The sequence below is a fragment of the Lontra canadensis genome, unplaced genomic scaffold (assembly GCF_010015895.1).
Source record: "Lontra canadensis isolate GAN:19392208 unplaced genomic scaffold, GSC_riverotter_1.0 scaffold60, whole genome shotgun sequence".
Taxonomy (NCBI): Eukaryota; Metazoa; Chordata; class Mammalia; order Carnivora; family Mustelidae; genus Lontra; species Lontra canadensis.
This window is the reverse complement of record NW_022631054.1, coordinates 591,771-612,242: the sequence shown is the minus strand read 5'-3', so window position 1 is coordinate 612,242 and position 20,472 is coordinate 591,771. Positions and strand designations below refer to the sequence as shown.

The 20,472-nt window shown below is 43.6% G+C and overlaps 1 protein-coding gene across 6 annotated transcripts in view; it reads right to left on the bottom strand.

The window, feature by feature from the left end:
• Positions 1-20,472, bottom strand: part of ZBTB8A (zinc finger and BTB domain containing 8A) — a 62,915-nt gene that overhangs the window by 8,856 nt on the left and 33,587 nt on the right. For 3 of the 6 annotated variants that reach the window (XM_032877093.1, XM_032877097.1, XM_032877092.1), the window contains one exon: positions 2,264-3,087. In XM_032877093.1, the coding sequence (XP_032732984.1) occupies positions 2,264-3,086 (823 nt within the window). In that variant the 5' untranslated portion in view covers position 3,087. Of the gene's footprint in view, positions 1-2,263; positions 3,088-8,182; positions 8,532-18,505; positions 18,803-19,637; positions 19,764-20,472 lie in introns of those variants that run through there. The other 3 variants (XM_032877095.1, XM_032877096.1, XM_032877094.1) reach the window with 3 other exon arrangements.

Below are 20,472 nucleotides of genomic sequence, written 5' to 3'. Positions count from 1 at the left end.
GGGGAAGCAGGCCCCTGCTGAGCAGAGATCCCAATGTGGGGCTCGATCCCAGGCCCCTGAGATCACGACCTGAGCCAAAGGCAGAGGCTTAACACACTGAGCTACCCAGGCGCCCCTATTTATTTATTTTTTAAAGACAACTTTATTTTTATTTTTTTAAAGTAGGCTACATGCCCAACATTGGGCTTGAACTCACAACCCTGAGATCAAGAGTCGCATGTCCTGTTCTGTTTTGGTATTTTTTTAGGGAAGTGGAGGAGCAGAGGGAGAGAAAGAATCTTAAGCAAGCTCCATGCCTAGCACTGGAATCGGATGTGGGGTTTGATCTCACAACCCTGAGATCATGACCTGGGCTGAAATCAAGAGTCGGATGCTTAACTCACTGAGGCCCCCACCCCACCTTTTTTAAGACTACATTTTAGGGATTCATTCTGAAATATTTATAGATGAAAACTTATGACGTCTGCTATTTGCTTAAAAATAATAAAGGGAGGGGCACCTGGGTGGCTCAGTGGGTTAAAGCCTCTGCCTTCGGCTCAGGTCATGATCCCAGGGTCCTGGGATCGAGCCTCGCATCGGGCTCTCTGCTCAGCAGGGAGCCTGCTTCCCCCACCCTCTCTCTGCCTGCCTCTCTGCCTACTTGTGATCTATCTCTCTGTCAAATAAATAAATAAAATCTTAAAAAAAATAAAATAAAATTCACTATCTTAAAAAAATAAATAAATAAATAAAGGGAGGGGTGAGGAGTAACGATACGGATGAAACAATATTGGCAGTGAGTAGGAAGTTGTACAAACTGGTAAGGGATACCTGGAGATGAATTACACTATTCTCTTTCCTTTTGTGTATGTTTGAAATTTTCCTAAAATAAAAATAATTTTAAGTATATAATCTGAATCTTATAATCTGCAGGTGTTTCATCTTATAATTTTCCTTTAAATCCACACGTAAGCTATTAAGCAAGTTTGCTACCTGATTAATTGGGGCAGAACTATATGACATGCTTTTTTTTAAATAATTTTTAAAAATTTACTTATTTTGAGAGAGAGAGCATGAGTAGGGGGAAGGGCTGAAGGAGAGAGAGAATCTCGAACAGACTGAGCTTGAGCTCTGAGCACAGAATCTGATGTCATGGAGTCTGACATAGGGCTCGATCCCACAACTGTGGATAGCGACTTGAGCCAAAACTGAGTTGGCTGCTTAACGGGCTGAGCCACCCAGGCCCTCCAGTATGACATGCATTTCTTTTTTTTTTTTTTTTTTAAAGATTTTATTTATTTATTTGACAGACAGAGATCACAAGTAGGCAGAGACGCAGGCAGAGATAGAGAGAGAGAGAGGGAAGCAGGCTCCCCGCTGAGCAGAGAGCCGGATGCGGGGCTCGATCCCAGGATCCCGGGATCATGACCTGAGCCGAAGGCAGAGGCTTAACCCACTGAGCCACCCAGGCGCCCCATGACATACATTTCTAATTCCTGTTCTCTACTACAGTCTTCTGGTGGTAAGGGGTGGATTACTGAAACCAACACCTCCATAGTCTTTCTGCATTTTACTACTATCATAAAAATGAGATGTTTCCGGTTGTTGTTGTACACAGGGTTACACAGATGTTATGTTATGGGTTGTGTGTGGTTTTTTAATTATGTCTTTATATCTCAATAAAATCAGATGCAGTCCAGTTTTTTTAAGTCTTGGGTCTGTGAACCTTTGTAAATATGCATGAATGCTCTGTTTAACTTTTCTGTATAAAAATGCTCCTCCTGAGTAAATACTTGGGAAAAAAATATGTAATTTAAAGTGAAGATATGCATCTTAGGGATTGAGCCATTTAAAAAAAGAGCTATGGGGCTTAACAGTAATCTAATCATCTGATGACACAGGTTGGGAAAATCTTTGGCTTTGAAATTCAGAACTCTATTGTTTTGACTATTATTAAATTTATTCTTTTTCAAATTTTTTTTTTAAAGTAAGCTCCATGCCCAATGTGGGGTGTGAACTCATGACCCTATGATCAGGAGTTATGTGCTCTACCAACTGAACCAGCCAGGCACCCCTATCCAATACTATTTTTAATTAGAAATTTAAATTCATGTTTTATGAAATAAATTTGATTAGAGGATAATGACTTAAAAAAAAATCACTTGGCTCAACTGCCCATAACACTTCAAAGTAAGGGCATGTTGAGATAGGATTGGTTTGTATAGTACAGGAGCCTTAGGACTCACTGAGGGGACTGATTTTTTTTTTTTTTTTTTTTGGATACCTGGAAAGCTTCTGGATGTGACATCAGATCCTGGACCATACGGATAGCCAACGGGCGTGGAGTCCATGTGAGCATCAATCTGTGCGTGTTCTTCAGATTGGGAAATGTGGCCAGAAGAATCTGAGGTTCGTGCTTCTCGTTTGCTGGACTTAAAATGAGCGACTTCAGAAGGCTGTGACAACCTCAAATGTTTGGACTTTTTAATGGAGTCTTTCCTTTGTTCATGCTTGGCCAAAGGCTGTTGAGTATTCCTTTGGGAGGTTGGATGGTAATTATACTTACTCCAAGATTTCCCACTTATGACACCTGTTCCTTGATCTGCGCTCAGGTGAGAGTGCGGAGAACCACTTTCTTCTTGCCAGCCGCCGCTATAAAAGGAGGAACGTTCTATACCGTTAGAATTGGCATCTTTATCGGAGAGACTGAAATAGCGATCTTTTTCTTTCTCACTGATGTCTAGCGAAGATTTAATAAAGGTCTTACATACGCTAATGACATCAGTCATCTGAAGGAAGCTGGCGGCTGACATCACTTCTATGACGTTCTGACCCGTGAGAGAGAGTTTGCCAGAATAGACAAAGTCCAGGATGACCGTAAAAGTGTCAGGGGAGAAGGCCTGAAATGTAGCTGTGGTCGGCTGACTCGTCTCCTTCGAATTCTGAGAAAGGAGCATTTTGAAGTAACCACTGCTAGCAAATAATACATTTCGATGCGCTTTGAAGACCTTCCCTTCCACCAGAATGCTGCAGTCACAGAAGACGTCTTGTCTGCGCTGCTCATTCAGTTGTTGCAGGAGGTGGGACTGGTGAGAGGAGATCTCCATTCTGGAGAGGAAAAGACACGTGGTTACCAGACAAAAGTGACATAGCTTTTCCCAGCAGAGTCAACCGAAACAACCATCAGAAACCTCTCTCTCGTCTCCACGGAAATCACTTTCTTCTTAGAGGACAGAGTCTCCAAGATGCAGAAAATCACTTAGTACTGTACTACGAGTTGTGTGGTTTTTGGACAGTGATTTGTTCAGTCACCAACCTTTACCGAGCATCTTCTATGATTCAGGCCTTCTGCTCCGTTCCCTCCTTGATACTCATCCCCCAGCTAGCCCAACCCCCACCCACCTCCATCAACCCTCCGTTTGCCCTCTATCGTTAAGAGTCTCCTATGGCTTGTCTCCCTCTCTCTATTTTTTCTTCCCCCACTTAAAATATACCCAAATGTTCTAAATGTATGGCGGGGCTTGCAAGAAAATGAGAAATCCCGAGATGCCGGTGGTGGAGAAGGAGCAGAGCCGGAGCCCCAGTGTGGCTTCAGGTTTTTATCAGTAACAAGTTGGCATCCTCTAGGGACCATGGCCTTCATGAAGAAAAACTAGTGAACTTTGCCCATAAATCCTGGAAACACACAAAGTTTGTCTTTGCAGGGCCTTCATTGGGGAAATTAAAAAAAAAAAAAAAAAGTACCTAGGTATGGGGTGCCTGGGTGGCTCAGTGGGTTAAAGCCTCTACTTTTGGCTCAGGTCATGATCTCAGGGTCCTGGGATCAAGCCCCACATCGGGCTTTCTGCTCAGCGAGGAGCCTGCTTCCCGAACCTCTCCCTCTGTCGCCTCTCTGCCTACTTGTGATCTCTGTCTGTCAAATAAATAAATAAAATATAAAAAAAAAAAAAGTACCTAGGTGAACTAGCAGACCCAAGGTTGTGCTTTTGGAGGTTCTGGAATTCAAATTTATTCTACCTGTTTGGTGTGAGAAACCTCAAGGTGTAAATTTAATGTGGAAATTAGTCCTGGGTTGGTGGGGCTCCTGGGCTTTTGGCAGAAGGAAATGCACAACCGCTTGGGACGGGTGGTCCCAGGTCCCAAGCCAGGTGGGAAATGATCTCTGCTTAGACGCAACTCAAAATCGTTCCCCTCTTCCTATAAAGTGGATCATTTCCAATATCATACCATTGTGACGTCTATTATTTCCTATCTTAGAAACAAGCAAACAAAACCTCCCTTTATTTCACATGCATCTCTGGCTACAACTCATTTCTTCTCTCTTTCTCTCTCTTTCTATATATATATATATATATATATATATATATATATATGTATATGTATATGTATATATATATATAAAATTTTATTTTATTTTTTTATTCTAAGTAAACTCTACACCACCCAGGGGACTTGAACTCAAGACCCTGTGATCAAAAGTCTCATGTTCTACCCACTAAGCCAGCTGGGTACCCCAGTTTACTACTCATTTCTCTGCTCCCTTCACACAAAATTCATTGAAAGAGGTTGTTTGTTTGTTTTAAGATTTTATTTATTCCTTTATTTGAGGGGGTAAGGGGCAGAGGAGGAAGGAGAGAGAGAGAACCTCAGGCAGATGCCACGCTGAGTGGGGACCCCACATGGGGCTGGATCCCACCACCCTGAGATCATGACCTGAGCCAAAATCAAGAGTTGGACCCTCCAGCGACTGAGCCCGGAAAGACTTTTTTGGTTTGCTTCTTCATTTGCTGTCTTCACTTCCCCCGTTCTCTTCCGATCAGCCTCCATCCCCATCCATCACAATCATTTTTTTAAAAAGATCACTAGTAACTTGCATGTCAAATCCAATGGTCATTTCTTTGTCCTCATTTTACGCAGGGAGTGGGGTCACTGTCTTCACCCTAAAACGCTCTCTTGACTTGATGCCCGGACACCTCTGCTCCCTGTTCTTCCCTGGCTGCCAGCCACTCCTTCTCAGTGTCCTCGGCTGGTCCTTCATCTTCCTAGCCTCCGAATGCTAGGGGACTCAGGACATGCTACCCCAAACTATGGCACGTTGGCATACTGAATATTTTGTAGGAGTTTGAGAAAACAGCAGAAGCAGAAAGGGCAGTCTGAACCCTCCTCCCCTCTCTCCTGCAACTAAAATAACCCCCAGGTGAGAGGTGCCCTCCTTATACCCAGAGGAAAGAGCCTCCTTATCTCAGAAGACAAAGGGACGCTGAAGAGAATCTGAACAAACAGGCTTTGCCAAGCTTCCCTGGTTAGTAAATTTATCTCACACCCCTTCACCTACCATATTCCTCGGTGACTGTCCACTCGTCAAGGAACCTAGCATAAAAAGATACTCAGGCCTAACTGATACTTTGGCTCTTCATTTCCCGATAAAGGTGTCAGAGTCATGCGAAACTTCTATGGAGTCATTTTGTATGCATTTCTCACGCTAATGTGTCTGGGTCAGTTTAATTTCCAGACCCGGCCAGGAAGAAGGTGGAGGAAAAATTTTCCTCCCCTACTGCTGGAATGCCCCAGGCCTCAGGGCTCAGACCTCCTGCCTACTTACACCATTCCCTAGGTGAGCCCAGCTAGCCTCACAGTTTTAAATACCATCCCTGAGCTTATGACCCACTAAGAAAGCCTTGAGAGGCTCCCCAGCCAGCCTCAAAGTTCTCATGACCTGAAAGGCCCTGCCTGATGTGCACCGCCCGGTCCAGGTGTCTCTCTGCCCTCATCGTCTCCTCTGCTCTATCCCTCCTACACTGCATTCCAGCCACAAAGACCTCTGCTCATTCCTAACATTCAAGGCCTTTTCCTGCCATGCTGCCTTTGTCCTTGCCAATCCTTCTGCTTGGGAATCTGCTCCTAGGGATACACGTAGCTCGCATTCTCACATTTTCAGGTCTCCGTTGGAATGTAGCCTTATCCGAGAGCCTTCCTTTACCATCCTATAGAATCACCCCTTCCCATTCTCTAGCCTTTTATTTGTTTGCTGTCCGTTTTCTCCGACTAGAATTTAAGGTACGAGAGCAGACACTTTGCCTGCTTTACTTATCTATTCCCAGCTCCTGGAGCAGCCCATGAGCACATGATACATGCTCCGTGTCACTGAATGTGCATCAAACATGCTAAAACATACAAGGAAATAATTCTTCATAAAGAAGAATCAGCAGGTTGAACAAACAGGAGAAGCAAAACACCCACAATTTTAGAAAACAGAATAAAAATCTAATAGACTATAAACTATGTATGTTTAAGAAGGTCAGAGAGAGAAAAGATATAAAGAGTAGCATGTAGCTTCTTAAAAATATTTTATTTTTCTTTACTTGAGAGAGAGACCGAGCCAGCACAAGCAGTGGGGACAGGCAGAGGTGGAGGGAGAAGCAGACTCCCTGCTGAGCAGAGAGCCCCATGTGGGACTTGATCCCAGGACCCTGAGATCATGACCTGAGCCGAAGGCAGAGGCTTAACCGACTGAGCCACCCAGGTGCCCCGAGAGTAGCATATAGTTATGAGCATAGACGCTAGAGCCAGGGAGCTCGATTTGGAACTCTGGCTCTACCACTTAATAGCTGCATGACCCTAGGTAATTTACTTAACCTCTGCATCCATTTCCTTATCTGTAAATTGGAACAAGAAATAGCTCTTATTTCACAGGATTATTTGTGAGGGTAGAATGGGCTGTTGCACACATGGCACTCAAAGCTACGAGTAATAAGGACTTCATGAATGTTAGCCATTCTCCTTTTGCTTTGTCATTATCCACAAGAAAAGAAACCGGGGGTGGCGGGGGGCAGGGGAGAAGAGGTAGGTTTGAGGAGGAACCAAATAGATTGAATGTACAAAAAATATCATTAATGAGATTAAAACACTTCACGTTGCAAGATGGTTGCCCCATCTCCAGCCTGATGTCCACATTCCTGGCAGGAAGAAGAGGAAAGGACAAAAGACAATTATCAACCCAGCCTGTCTTTTTTTTTTTTTTTTTTTTTTTAAATCAGAGGGAAAAGAAGGTTTTCTGGAGCCTCACCAGGGGACTTACACTTGCAACTCAATAGCCAGAACCATATCACCTAGTATTTAAGTGTATCTCCCATTAATGTATATATATCAATTACCACTTCTTGGCTTTGTCAGTCCTTAATATTTTTTTAAAGCTTTTATTTACTTATTTGACAGACAGAGATCACAAGTAGACAGAGAGGCAGGCAGAGAGAGAGGAAGGGAAGCAGGCTCCCTGCTGAGCAGAGAGCCCGACGAGGGGCTCAATTCCAGGACCCTGAGATCATGACCTGATCTGAAGGCAGAGGCTTTAACCTACTGAGCCACCCAGGTGCCCCTGTCAGTACTTAATATCATCAGACTTTTAAATTTTGCCAATCTTACAAATATGCAGTGGTTTGTCATTACTTTTATTTGCGTGGACAGAACAATGAATGTGTACTATGATTCAGTGAACTGCTTGCTCGTTACAATGTTGGTTGTTTTTTTTTTTTTTTTTAAGATTTTGTTTATTTATTTGACAGAGAAAGAGAGAGAGATCACAAGTAGGCAGAGAGACAGGCAGAGAGAGAGTGGGAAGCAGACTCCCTGCTGAGGAGAGAGCCCGATACGGGGCTCAATCCCAGGACCCTGGGACCATGACCTGATCTGAAGGCAGAGGCTTAACCCACTGAGCCACCCGGTGCCCTTTGTCATTTTTTAAAAACATCTTAATTTTATCTTATTTTTTTCAGTGTTCCAAGATTCATTGTTTATGTACCACATCCAGTGCTCCATGCCATACATGCCCTCCTTAATACCCACCACCAGGCTCACTCATCCCCCCGTCTCCCTCCACTCCAAACCCTCAGTTTGTTTCTCAGAGTCCACAATCTCTCATGTTTCATCTCCCCAATTCACTTCCCCTTTCCTTCTCCTAATGTCCTCCATGTTATTCCTTATGCTCCACAAGTAAGTGAAACCATATGATAATTGACTTTCTCTGCTTGACTTGTTTCACTCAGCATAATCCCCTCCAGTCCATGTTGATACAAAAGTTGGGTATTCATCTTTTCTGATGGAGGCATAATACTCCATTGTACATATGGACCTTACAATACTGTTAACTAACACTGTATAACAATTAACTACAAAAAATAATTTTATAAGTATCTATTTAGCTCACAAGCCTGTGTGTTGGCTGATCTGGGCGGATTTGTTAGGAGAGCTCTGCTGATCTTGCCTGGGCCCAATCACACGCCTAGGAGTCAACCAATTCCAGGGTGGTTGTGTTACTACATGGTCTCATAGCTTCCTCCTGGGAACAGTTGGCTGGCCTGGCTGATTTCTTCTCATGACGATGCCAAAAGTACAAAAGACCAAGGGGAGATATGTGAAGCCTCTTAAGGTACAGGCTTGCAACTGGCACACTGTCACATCTACCCGACCGTAACAGTCTCAAGCAAATCACATGGCCAAAGGTAAAGTCAAGAGAAGAAGACCTTCTCCCCTGTTAGTGGGAAGAACTGTGAAGTCACACAACAAAGGATGCGAATATTGGTAGCGGGTGATGAATGGTCACAATGATGCTATCTACACAATATCCTTTCTTATTTCTCAAGTTGGGTTGTTTGTCTTTTTCTTATTTATTTATAGGTATCCTTTAAGTATCCAACATATTAATCCTTCATCAGGTATATGCTTTGCAAATATCTTCTCCAGTCCATGGTTTGATTTTTTTTTAACTTTGTTTAGTGTGGTTTTCATTAAAAAGAAGATTTTAGTTTTAATACAGTCCAATTTATCAATCTATTAATGTGTTTTCTGTAACTTGTTTAAGAAATTCCTTAGTCTTGGGGCGCCTGGGTGGCTCAGTGGGTTAAAGCCTCTGCCTTCGGCTCAGGTCATGATCCCTGGGTCCTGGGATCAAGCCCCACATCGGGCTCTCTGCTCAGCGGGGAGCCTGCCTCCCCGCCCTCTCTCTGCCTGCCTCTCTGCCTACCTATGATCTCTGTCAAATAAATAAATAAAAATGTTAAAAAAAAAAAGAAAAAAGAAAGAAATTCCTTAGTCTCGGGGTGCCTGGGTGGCTCAGTCATTGAGCAGCTGGCTTCAGCTCAGGTCATGATCTCAGGGTCCTGGAATCAAGCCCCGCATTGGGCTCCCTGCTCAGTGGGGAGCCTGTTTCTCCCTCTCCCACTCCCTCTGCTTGTGTTCCCTTTCATGCTGTCACTCTCTCTCTGTCAAATAAATAAATAAAATCTTTTTTTCCCCCAAGATTTTATTTATTTATTTGACAGAGAGAGAGAGGTCACAAGTAGGCAGAGAGGCAGGCAGAGAGAGAGGGCGAAGCAGGCTCCCCGCTGAGCAGCGAGACCGATGCAGGGCTCAATCCTGAGATCATGACCTGAGCCGAAGGCAGAGGCTCAACCCACTGAGACACCCAGGCGCCCCTATAAATAAAATCTTAAAAAAAAAAAAAAAAAAAAAGAAAAAGAAATTCCTTAGTCTCAAGGACTGATCAAAGATATTTTTTAAAGGTCTGTTTGTCACTTTTAGGGCTTTAATCCACTATTTATTTTGCATATCATATTCTAATTTTATTCATGCAGATACCCAATTTTTCTGGCACTATTTTTTTTTAAGATTTTATTTATTTATTTGACAGAGATCACAAGTAGGCAGAGAGGCAGGCAGAGAGAGAGGGGGAAGCAGGCTCCCTGCAGAGCAGAGAGCCCAACACCGGGCTTGATCCCAGGACTCTGGGATCATGACCTGATCTGAAAGCAGAGGCTTAATCCACTGAGCCACCCAGGCGTCCCTTTGGCACTATTTTTGAACAGTCTATCCTTTCCCCATTAATCGGTAATACTGTCTCTGTCATACATCTAGTTTACATAAATTCATGGATCTACTTCTGAGCTTTCTGTTCAGTTCAGCTGGTCTGTTTGTCTATCTCTGGATCAATACTGCAAACTATTAATTACCAAACTTTAAAATGAATTCCTCCACTTAGTTCTTCAAATAACATTTAAAAAAAATTCCGATTGTTGCTTTCTTCTTCCATATAAATATTAAGATAACTTTATCAAGTTTCACTAAAAAGAGAAAAAATATATCTTATAGGCATTTATTTTGGAATTTAATTTATATATTAATTTATGGGAAAACTCACATCTTTATGATAGTGAGTCTTATCATACATGAACATGGGATAGTTCTCCACTTATTTAGGCCTTCTTTCATAGTCTTTAGCAATGTTTCCTTATTTTCTTTATTAAGATCTTGCATATTTTTGTTAGATTTATTTCTACTGCTCATTGGCTGAATGGAAATGCTCCTAAAATTTCACCATTAAGAACGATGTCTAGGGGGCACCTGGGTGGCTCAGTGGGTTAAAGCCTCTGTCTTCGGCTCAGGACATGATCCCAGGGTCCTGGGATCGAGCCCCACATCGGGCTCTCTGCTCAGCAGGGAGCCTGCTTCCTCCTCTTTCTCTCTCTCTGCCTACTTGTGCTGTCTGTCAAATAAATAAAATCTTAAAAAAAAAAACGATGTCTAGTACAGGTGTGTTTGATGGATATCCTTTTGTTTCCAATTTTCTAAAAATACTTATCATAAACGAGTGCTAAACTTTACTAAATGTTTACTTGGTATTATATTTTTTTCTTAACTTGTATATTTATTTCCTGGGGCTACTGTAATAAAGTACCATAAACTGGGTGAATTCACACGGTAGAAATTTGTTGTCTCACAGTCTGGACGACAGATGTCTGAAATCAGGCTGTCAGCAGGGCCATCCTCTCTCTGAAACCTGTGAGAGAGGAACCCTTATTTGCTTCTACCTAGAGTCTAGTGTCCCCAGACGTTCTTTGGTTTGTGGCAGCAATACCCCAATCTTTGTCTCTATCTTCATACGGTTGCCTTCTCTCTGTGTGTCTGTGTCTTCACAAGGAACTCTCTCCTTGTATCTTCATAGCGTCTTCTTATAAGGACACTAGTCATCTTGTACAGCCATTTAAAAAAAAAAAGGAAGCTCTAGGCCTAATGTGGCACTCGAGCACATTACCCCAAGATCAAGAGTCACATGCTCTATTGATTGAGCCAGCCAGGTGCCCCAGGACACGGGTCATTTTGGATTAAGGGCCCACCCTACTCCAATTTGACCTCCTCTTCACTAATTACATTTGCAACAACCCTATTTCCAAGTAAGGTACTGCAAGTTAGCACTTTAACGTATCTTTTGGGGGGAACACAATGCAACCCACAACAATCTGTTAAAATGGTATGTTACATTTTTTTGGGTGCTGAATGATCTTTGCATTCCTAGAATACTCTAATTCAGTCTTTACTTTTGTTTTTCTAGAGACTCAAAAGATAAAATGTTTTAATTTTTCAATTGTCCAAAAATATGAGGTTGAACTAATAGTGGATTGAATACTGTCCCCTCAAAATTCAGGTTTACCTGCAATCTCAGAATGTAACCTTATTTGGAAACAGGGTCTTTGCAGAAATAATTAGTTAAGATGAGGTCATTTGACTAGGGTGGGTCCTGTAGTCACTGACTGGTGTCCTTATAAGAGGAGAGGACCCAGAATTACAAAAGCCTTGTGAAAGACCAGCTGGAGACTGGAGTCATGCAACCACTAGCCAAGAAAACATAAAGCCCCCAGAAGCTGGGAGCCGTCTCAAGAGCCTTCAAAGGGAACACGGCCCTGACAACCCCTTGATTTCTGACTTCTAGCCTCCAGAACCAAGAGAATAAATTCCAGTTGTCTTAAGCAACCAGTTTAAGGTATTGTTGTAGCAGCCCTAGGATACTAATACAAACTGCATGAAATTGCCAATATTCAACTGTTTCGACCAATAAAAATAGTAATTTCATATAGTTGACCTAAAATCTCGATTTCAAATGAACTGGTGAAAGGGAGAAGTATGTATTTCTGTATTAACAGAAGAATCTGTAGCTATTTAAAAGCTGTTATTTTCATTCTTTCAGTGGAGGTTTTTGTTTACCAGGCTATTATAAAATTTCCCTTTTGTTTACTCATTATTCTATTCTGACTCCTCCCTCTTCTCACTCAATACCATTTTCTGGTAATTACTCCCCAGGTTTGTTGTTTTTTTTTAAGATTTATTTATTTGACAGAGAGAGAGAGAGATCAAAGTAGGCAGAGCAGCAGGCAGAGAGAGAGGGGGAAGCAGGCTCCCTACTGAGCAGAGAGCCCGATGTGGGGCTCAATCCCAGGACCCCAAGATCATGACCTGAGCCGAAGGCAGAAGCTCAACTCACCTAGCCATCCAGGCGCCCCATTCCCCAGCTTTTCTTTTTTTTTTTTAAATTTAGATTTTTTAAAAATTTCTTTCTTTAACACAGAGAGAGATCACAAGTAGGCAGAGAGGCAGGCAGAGAGAGAGGGGGAAACAGGCTCCCTGCTGAGCAGAGAGCCAGATGTGGGGCTCAGTCCCAGGACCCTGAGATCATGAGCTGAGCCGAAGGCAGAGGCTTAACACACTGAGCCACCCAGGCGCCCCTCCCCAGCTTTTCTTAAGAGGATCACCCCATCACCTCTTTTAGTACTTAGGTCTGGGAGATAATGACTCGACTCATCACTCCAGAGACCAACCTGTGGACCCAGACTTGACAAATCAGAGCACTGCGTTCCCATGGCCAGTTACTGGCTTAGGATGGATGCACCAAACAAAGCAAGCAAAGGAGGTTCAATTAAAGTGAACCCAGCATCTTTATTGGAGCAACCGGAAAAGAAGAGCTCTCCTATGAGGATGTAAGCCTAGAGCTATTTACTGTGGACGGACTGCCACCATGATGGAGACTTCATGAGAAAGGACCAACCCTGAGGAAAGCAGAGAGAAGAGAGAAAGTCCAGATCCACGGACATCATTTTGTTCCCTATGTTGGTCTTTTTTTTTTTTTTTTCTGTAAAGGGCCAGACAGGAAATATTTTAGGGCTTGTAGGTATGAGATTATTATTTATAATAAATATGTATTTTGGAATTTGCCTATGGTTCCTGGCTCAGAGCTCCCCAAACCGTTGTAATTTCCTAAGCAATAAGAGCAACAGGAGCATCTTTTGTTCTAATATTTGGTCTTTCATCCGCAATTTCTGAAGTCACTTCAGAGACATAAAGGTGCTATGGGTGCCTTGCTATTCACTGTTAAGTCCCAACTGACCACAGCTGAATTTATGTTAATGAGGTGACTCCTGGAAGTCTCCTAAGATGCAGGGGTGGGGTGTGCAGGGAAACCAACCATTAGATTGGATTTATTAGACTTGAGGGTTGGTATTTTCAGTCCCTCCCCATGACCTCTGGAGAGAGGAGAGGAACTGGAGGTTGAATCAGTTACCAATGGCCAATAATTTAATCAATCACGCATATGTAATGAAGCCTCCATAAAACCCCAAAAGGACAGGGTTCTGAGAGCTTCCAGGTTGGTGAACCAGAACACATCCACTTGCTGGCCCCAAACTCCATGGGACAGAAGTTCCTCCTGCATTTGAAAGGACCTGACCCTGTGTATCCCTTCATCTGGCTATTCATCTGTATCCTTTAATATCATTTGTAATGAGCTGGTCATCTAGTGAGTAAACGGGTTTCCTTAGTTCTGTGAGCCACTCTAATCTAGCAAACTAATCGAACCCAAGGAGGAGGTCCTCTGATTTACAGCATCAGTGGTGCATATGTGGTGACAACCTGGACCAGCGATGGGCTCCTAAGTCGAGACAGGCTTGTGGGACTGAGCCCTTAACCCGTGAATCGAAGCCATCTCCACGTAGATAGTGTCAGAACTGAGTTGAATTAGTGTTGAAGAATTGCTTCATTTGCAGGAAAACCCCACACATCATAGCGGGCCAGAGGTCCTTCTCATAACTCCTCAACCTCACCACTAGATTGCTCAATTCTGCCACTGTAGCACGAAAGCAGCCACAGACAATAGGAGAAGCAATGGGCGTGGCAGTGTTCCAATAAAGCTTTATTTACAAAAACAGCCACAGGTTGCCTTTTGCCAACACCAGCCCTAGTCCCAGCCATGCCTTTGGATGTATCTACCTATCCTTGGACTTTTCAGTTACCTGACCCAATATATGTCGTTTCCCTTAAGCCAATATGAGTTGGCTTTCCTTTTGTTTGTAACCAGAGAATCCCAATTCATAAGTTATTTCTAAAGATTCTGAATTCTTTGATAACTTTCATCTAATTATTAGTGCAACTTTTCTTTAAAATCTACTCCTAACTCTGAAAGGAATCAAAGTTGGTTTCACAGAGGAATGATTCACTGATGTCCAAGACATTGCCCACTCTTTTTCAAATAAGAAAGTGTTATTAAAAACACTAACTCTATTCTTAAAAGTTTTAGCGAAAAGTTAATTCCTTGGGGGAAAAATGGAACTTTTTCTTTTTTTTTTTTTTAGTTTAAGTTTCAATAAGAATTTGCTTTCCAGGCAATTTATAGATGATTTGAGTGAGCATCAGTACTGTTCAGTGTTGCAAACAGTAGTCGCTGCGTGCAAATTCAAACAGGCACCTGAGAGTTGATAGTGGGAGGATGTTTAACAGCGAAAGCGAAGTGGGAAATTTGCTTTCGCTGTTAAACAAGACAGGAGAGACCTGAGCACTGCCTTTGACAAGCGGAAGGAGAAACAGAGGAACTTGGAAGAAGGCTGAGGAATGACCACCAGCACAGACCTTATCAAAGGGCAGTCACAGGACTATTACCTCAAGTGAAATGCCCACTGGCAGCTGAATTTCCAGTACCAGATACTGAGCCCCGAAAAGGAGGCTGTAATTCCAAGATAGGATTAAGAATAAGTTTAAGAGGCTTAATGAAAAGACTCTGAATAGATAAAAGGGAAAAGGCAATTCACACTCCAGTGGACACACACCAGGACCAAGACCAGGTAACACACGTACGGCAGGGAGAGCCAGAGAACCAACAGGGAGAGCCAGAGAACCAACAGGGGTGACCCCAGGGTGTATAGGCGTGAGTACTGGCCGAGCGGAGGTCCCATCTGCTGCAATGGGAAAGACAAGGAGAGGAACCTGTGGGGACTAGTCTCTGCAGCTCACGTTTGGACACGGTTCCTGGGTCCTGTTATCCATCCAACAAGAGATAAAGGGTGGGCAGTTGAATACATGAGTAGAATTGAGGAAATAGGTCCAGGCTGGGGATGTGAGACTGGGAATCAGCATTTGGATGGTATTTAAAATCATGAAACTGGATGTGTCTACCAAAGGAGGCAGGCCACATGGAACAGAGGTGAGCCCCTCGCCCTGACAAAGATACCCGAGGAAAACCAGAAAGCTACTCTGGAAGTGAAGAAAGTGTTTCTTTCTTTTTTTTTCTTTTCTTTTCTTTTTTCTTTTCTTTCTTTCTTCCCTCCCTCCTTCCTTCTCTTTCCTTCTTTCTTTCTTTCAAGATTTTATGTATTTACTTGTCAGAGAGACAGCGAGAGAGGGAACACAAGCAGGGGGAGTGGGAGAGGGAGAAACAGGCTTTCCACTGAGCAGGGAGCCCGACACGGGGCTCAATCCCAGGACCCTGGGATTATGACTTGAGCTGAAGGCAGATGCTTAACAACTGAGCTATGCTGGCGCCCTGAAGAAAGCGTTTCAAGGAGAAGGGTCAATCAGCTGGTTTGCTTTGGTAAGTCGGGGACTAAGTCAACCACTGGATGTATCAGTGCCCCGGGGGTGTGTTTATGTGTGGGGGCCGGTTGTGTGTGTGGACCTGTGTTCTGTGTGCGTGTGTGTCTGTGTTAAGGTGGGTTTTAGCGAGAATGGGATGAGAGAAACAAGTACCCACAACTCTTTTCACGGAATTTTGCCTATAGGGAAAGAATAAGGGACACAGTGATAGTAAGGGGAGGTGTGGTCAACATGAAGAAGAATGTGAATGTTTTGGAAAGAAATAAGTCCCTGAAGAAATAAATTCCCAGATAAAGCAGGAAGGAATGAGACTGAGAACACACTAAAGTGGTTATCACTGGAAAGGATGATATCGGAGTTCATTTCAGATGCCTTTGATCTCTAAGTAAAATAGCATTATCTGTGAAAATGATGAGGATATGGGAAGTATGATAGAATTACAGTAGTTATATAAAAATGTGTATGTGGGGGCGCCTGGGTGGCTCAGTGGGTTAAGCCTCTGCCTTCAGCTCCGGTCATGGTCTCAGGGTCCTGGGATTGAGTGCCGCATCAGGCTCTCTGATCAGCGGGGAGCCTGCTTCCTCCTCTCTCTCTCTCTCTCTCTGCCTGACTCTCTGCCTATTTGTGATCTCTGTCTGTCAAATAAATAAATAAAAATCTTAAAAAAAAAAATGTGTATGTGATGGGGCGCCTGGGTGACCCGGTCGGTTAAGCATCTGACTCTTGACTTCGGCTCAGGTCGTGATCTCATGGCAGGAGATCGAGCCCCAAGTTGGGTCCACACTCAGCAGGGAGAATGCTTGGGGTTCTCCCTCCCCCTCTCCCTCTGCCTCTCGCTCCTGTGCTTTCTCTCCAAAATAAATCAATCCTTTAAAAAAAATGTGTATCTGATTTCTAATCTACTCTGATTTAGACTTTCCACTTAAATCACAAGATTAAAGTGTTACAGCTTGAGCTCAGCTTATAGCATGGTGATGCTCAGTAAATATTTAGGGGACTTCTCCCGGGGAAACTGCTTCATTGGTAGACTACAGCAATTGACAGGCAGGAGAAGCCGCTGTCTTTCCTTAACCTACCCATCTATGGCTGAATAAGTTTTTCTTTGCCCCTATAAGGAAGCAATGCCCTCCTAACTAAGGCAACTGATTTTAGGTTCTGTACCGGTTATTTACCTATGGTTTTAAAGCCCCCAAACTGCCTTTTTATGTGCTGCTCTGCTCTGCTCTGATGGGGCTGAAAGGCTGCAAACTACATGACCCAGGATCTCTCACCAGCTGGCTTCCCGCAGGATATGGAACACGGGACTCAGAGGACCAGAGGAGGAGGGAAACTTCCCATTCCAGTGCTCCCCGTTGCAGGTGATTGCCGCAGAGCAGCCGGGGGGCGTAACTGTGGACAACGGCAGCTCAGGCAGATGCAGAATCTTTCTGGTGGTTCCAGCACAGATCGAAGTGGTGCCTCTTCAGCGGATCCAGGACTGGCTGCATCTCCAAAGTGCAGCAGCGGGTACGTGCTTGTGGGCTCCAGCTTAAAGGGGCGTCAGCAGCTTGTGATCCTGAGTCTCAATCCCTTCTTTCTTTTTGTTCCTCCAGCCCCTATCCTCATCTGTGCCCTTCCATACCTTCCCACACCTGTCTAATTTCCAGTACCGAATTATCCTTGCCTGGAATATCTCGAATGGCTTTTCTCAATGGGACTCTTTTTTTTTTTTTTTAAGAAGATCTTATTTATTTATTTGACAGACAGAGATCACAAGTAGGCAGAGAGGCAGGCAGAGAGAGAGAGGGGGAAGCAGGCTCCCTGCCGAGCAGAAAGCCTGATGCAGGGCTCAATCCCAGGACCCTGGGATCGTGACCTGAGCCGAAGGCAGAGGCTTAATTCACTGAGCCACCCAGACGCCCTTTGATGGGACTCTTATTATAGCATCTTGGTAACAGAAAAGGTCCGAGGAAATAGACTGTCCAAAGTAGGGTTTGGGGATTGGTTCGCTGACTGTTTTGACCTTGAACAGACCCAGAACAGAATGATGGCCTTATTCCCACTGAAGAATGGAAATGCTGGTAATCCGTGTCATGTAGTGGCATGATGATTACACACTTTGGGTGACTGGAGGCTGCTGTATTTGACCATGATATTAGTAATGACAACTACAAGGACTCATCCTCATCAGGTGAGCTGCTTCTGATTGTACTGGGGCAATAACAGAAAGGAAATGATAAGCTCCAAGCTTTAAACCCAGCTCAAGTCACCGTTAGGAAACCAGAGAACTTCGACAGTGGCCCCAAAGGAGCCTCTGTGAAGCCACAGGACGGACAGAGCTAAAACCTAGACACTAAATGTAATTGTGTGGGTTGTAAAATTACAACATAAGTTGATTTTACATCTGACCAAGTCTCTTATGTGATGGGTATTGATGGTGAAGGAGACCCCGAGACCTGGAAGGGGAACATGTGAATGGATTCCGATGATCTGAGAACCTTGAGCGTCTACATTCCCATGAGCCTCCCCCTTGCCAGGAAGCAGCCAATTCTTTGTCTGAGGAGACAAGCTTTCCCTTGCTTGAAGACTCTAATAACACACCTGAGGCAATGACCTTGCAAGGGGATGCCAATTTTCCTCCAGACTCACCTCACCACCCCTCATTGCCACCAGACCATAACCAGAATCAGCATTTCCCAAGGGGATAATGAAAAAGTATCACGTGGGAGGAGATAATTTATACATAAAATATTGCAAGACTTTCCTAATTCACCTTGGCAGAAACCGGGAATATGTTTAGTAATGGATTCTGAGGGATAACAATGTTGCAACAAGCTGGGTTTATTGCTAGGGGTACACTTACCAGAGATTGTGGATTTTATGTGTTAGTTCAAACACTTGGGAATGGTTCTAAAAACTTGTTTCATGGGCAGACCACAACTGGAACTCAAGGGTGGACTATATTCAGTGAAGCTGAGATGCCAGAACTTCTGGCATAATGTGGAAGAAACCCGGATGTCCAGAGGATTCTTCCTTCACTAAGATATTGTGGCTGTCACCTATAGGATGGAAATGGCACAAAAGGAGATGTTTTTACTGAAATGGGGATGATGAGGTCCCAGGGTGGCAAAGGCCAAGTGACAGTGGTTAAAAGCCACAGACAACGTGTACACAATTACCATATATATACAGCAGGGGTGGATTTTTGGTGATAGCTAGTTGATTATGTCATCTCTAGGAATTATCTAGATGAATAGTTTACTAAAGTATGAAACTGATCTATATAACCAAAAAATCCAACCAACAAACAAAAGCAAAAACAACTAGAAACTCTAGGTCCCTTGAGGAAGACGCTGACCTGGTTTGCCATATTGGAGCATGACAGCCTGTCATATACACTTCAGACCTACTCCAATTTATAGAACTGGGATTACTGAACCTTTGATCGAAGTAGTACTATACTACCACAAGTACATACTAGAACATTTCCCTCATGTCTTCCTCAAAGAGACCTGAAATAATGTCCTAGTAAGTCATTACTCAATGAATGTAAATGAAACCATGCAGTAGGATGACTGAAGAAATATCTGAAATTTCTCTGAATCCCTTCCAGGGATTGCCAGATACTGGTTCTGAACTGGTGTTAATCCCTAGGTATCCAGAACACCATCTGATCCACCAGTCAAGGGAGCAACTCATTGAGGTCAAGTGATAAATGGGATTCTGGCCTGAGTTGATCTCACCCTACGGCAATTTCCCCGGTTTCTAAAGTATAGTTCCAAAAAGTCCCACTTAGCAACTGGCAGAAGCCCCATATTTGCTCCCTAATCATGATGTGATGGCTATTACGGTAAGAAGGAACAAACTTTCCCTCCCTACCAGGATAAACTAAAACCCATACTACATCTCTAGGGGATAAGCAGAGACTAATGCCAGCAGCAAAGGCTTCAAAGATGTTAGGGTGGTGATTGCCATCACTTCTGCATTTAATTCACCATTTGGCCTCTGTAGAAGGTGGATGGGTCCCGGAGGCTGACTGTAGATTACAGTGTCCTTAATCAATGAGTAATTCTAACTGTAGCTGTTTCCCAGATGTGATCTTTCCACTGGAACAAACCAACATAGTAACCAGCATCTGCAAGACAGCCCTTGATGTGGAGAAATGTTTTTGTCTCTATATGGATTAGCAAGAGGCACGAGCAACAGTTCGCTTTTACCTGCCAGGGACATCACACTTGGTGATACCATGCCGACTAGACACAATGAGCAGAACATGGCCACTATCCTTGATACCTTAGTAAGACAAATGCATGACTGAAGGTAGGAGACAAAGACCATGAAGGTTGAGGGTCCTCCCTCCTTGTTGAAAGGTTTAGGGGTCACATGATCTGGGACAAATTGGGATTAGCCCATGATAAGGTAAAAGACAAACTGTTGTACTTTATGCTCCCCACCAAGAAAAACAAGTTGTAGGAAACTTCTGGTCTGGGAGCAACACTATACCGCATATAGGTTCTATTTCAACCTTTATACTGAGTAACTCATAAGATGGTGAGTTATTTTTAAAAGATTTTCTTTATTTATTTGACAGAGAGAGAGAGCGCACACAAGTAGGCAGAGAGGCAGGCAGAGGGAGAAGGAGAAGCAGGCTCTCTGCTGAGTAGAGATCCCAACACGGGGCTCCATCCCAGGATCTTGGGATCGTGAACTGAGCTGAAGGCAGATGCTTAACTGATGGAGCCACCCAGGTGCCCAAGATGGCAAATTTTAACTGTGGCCAGGGCAAGAAAAGATTCTGCACAATGTCCAGGCTATAGTGAAGGTTGCTCT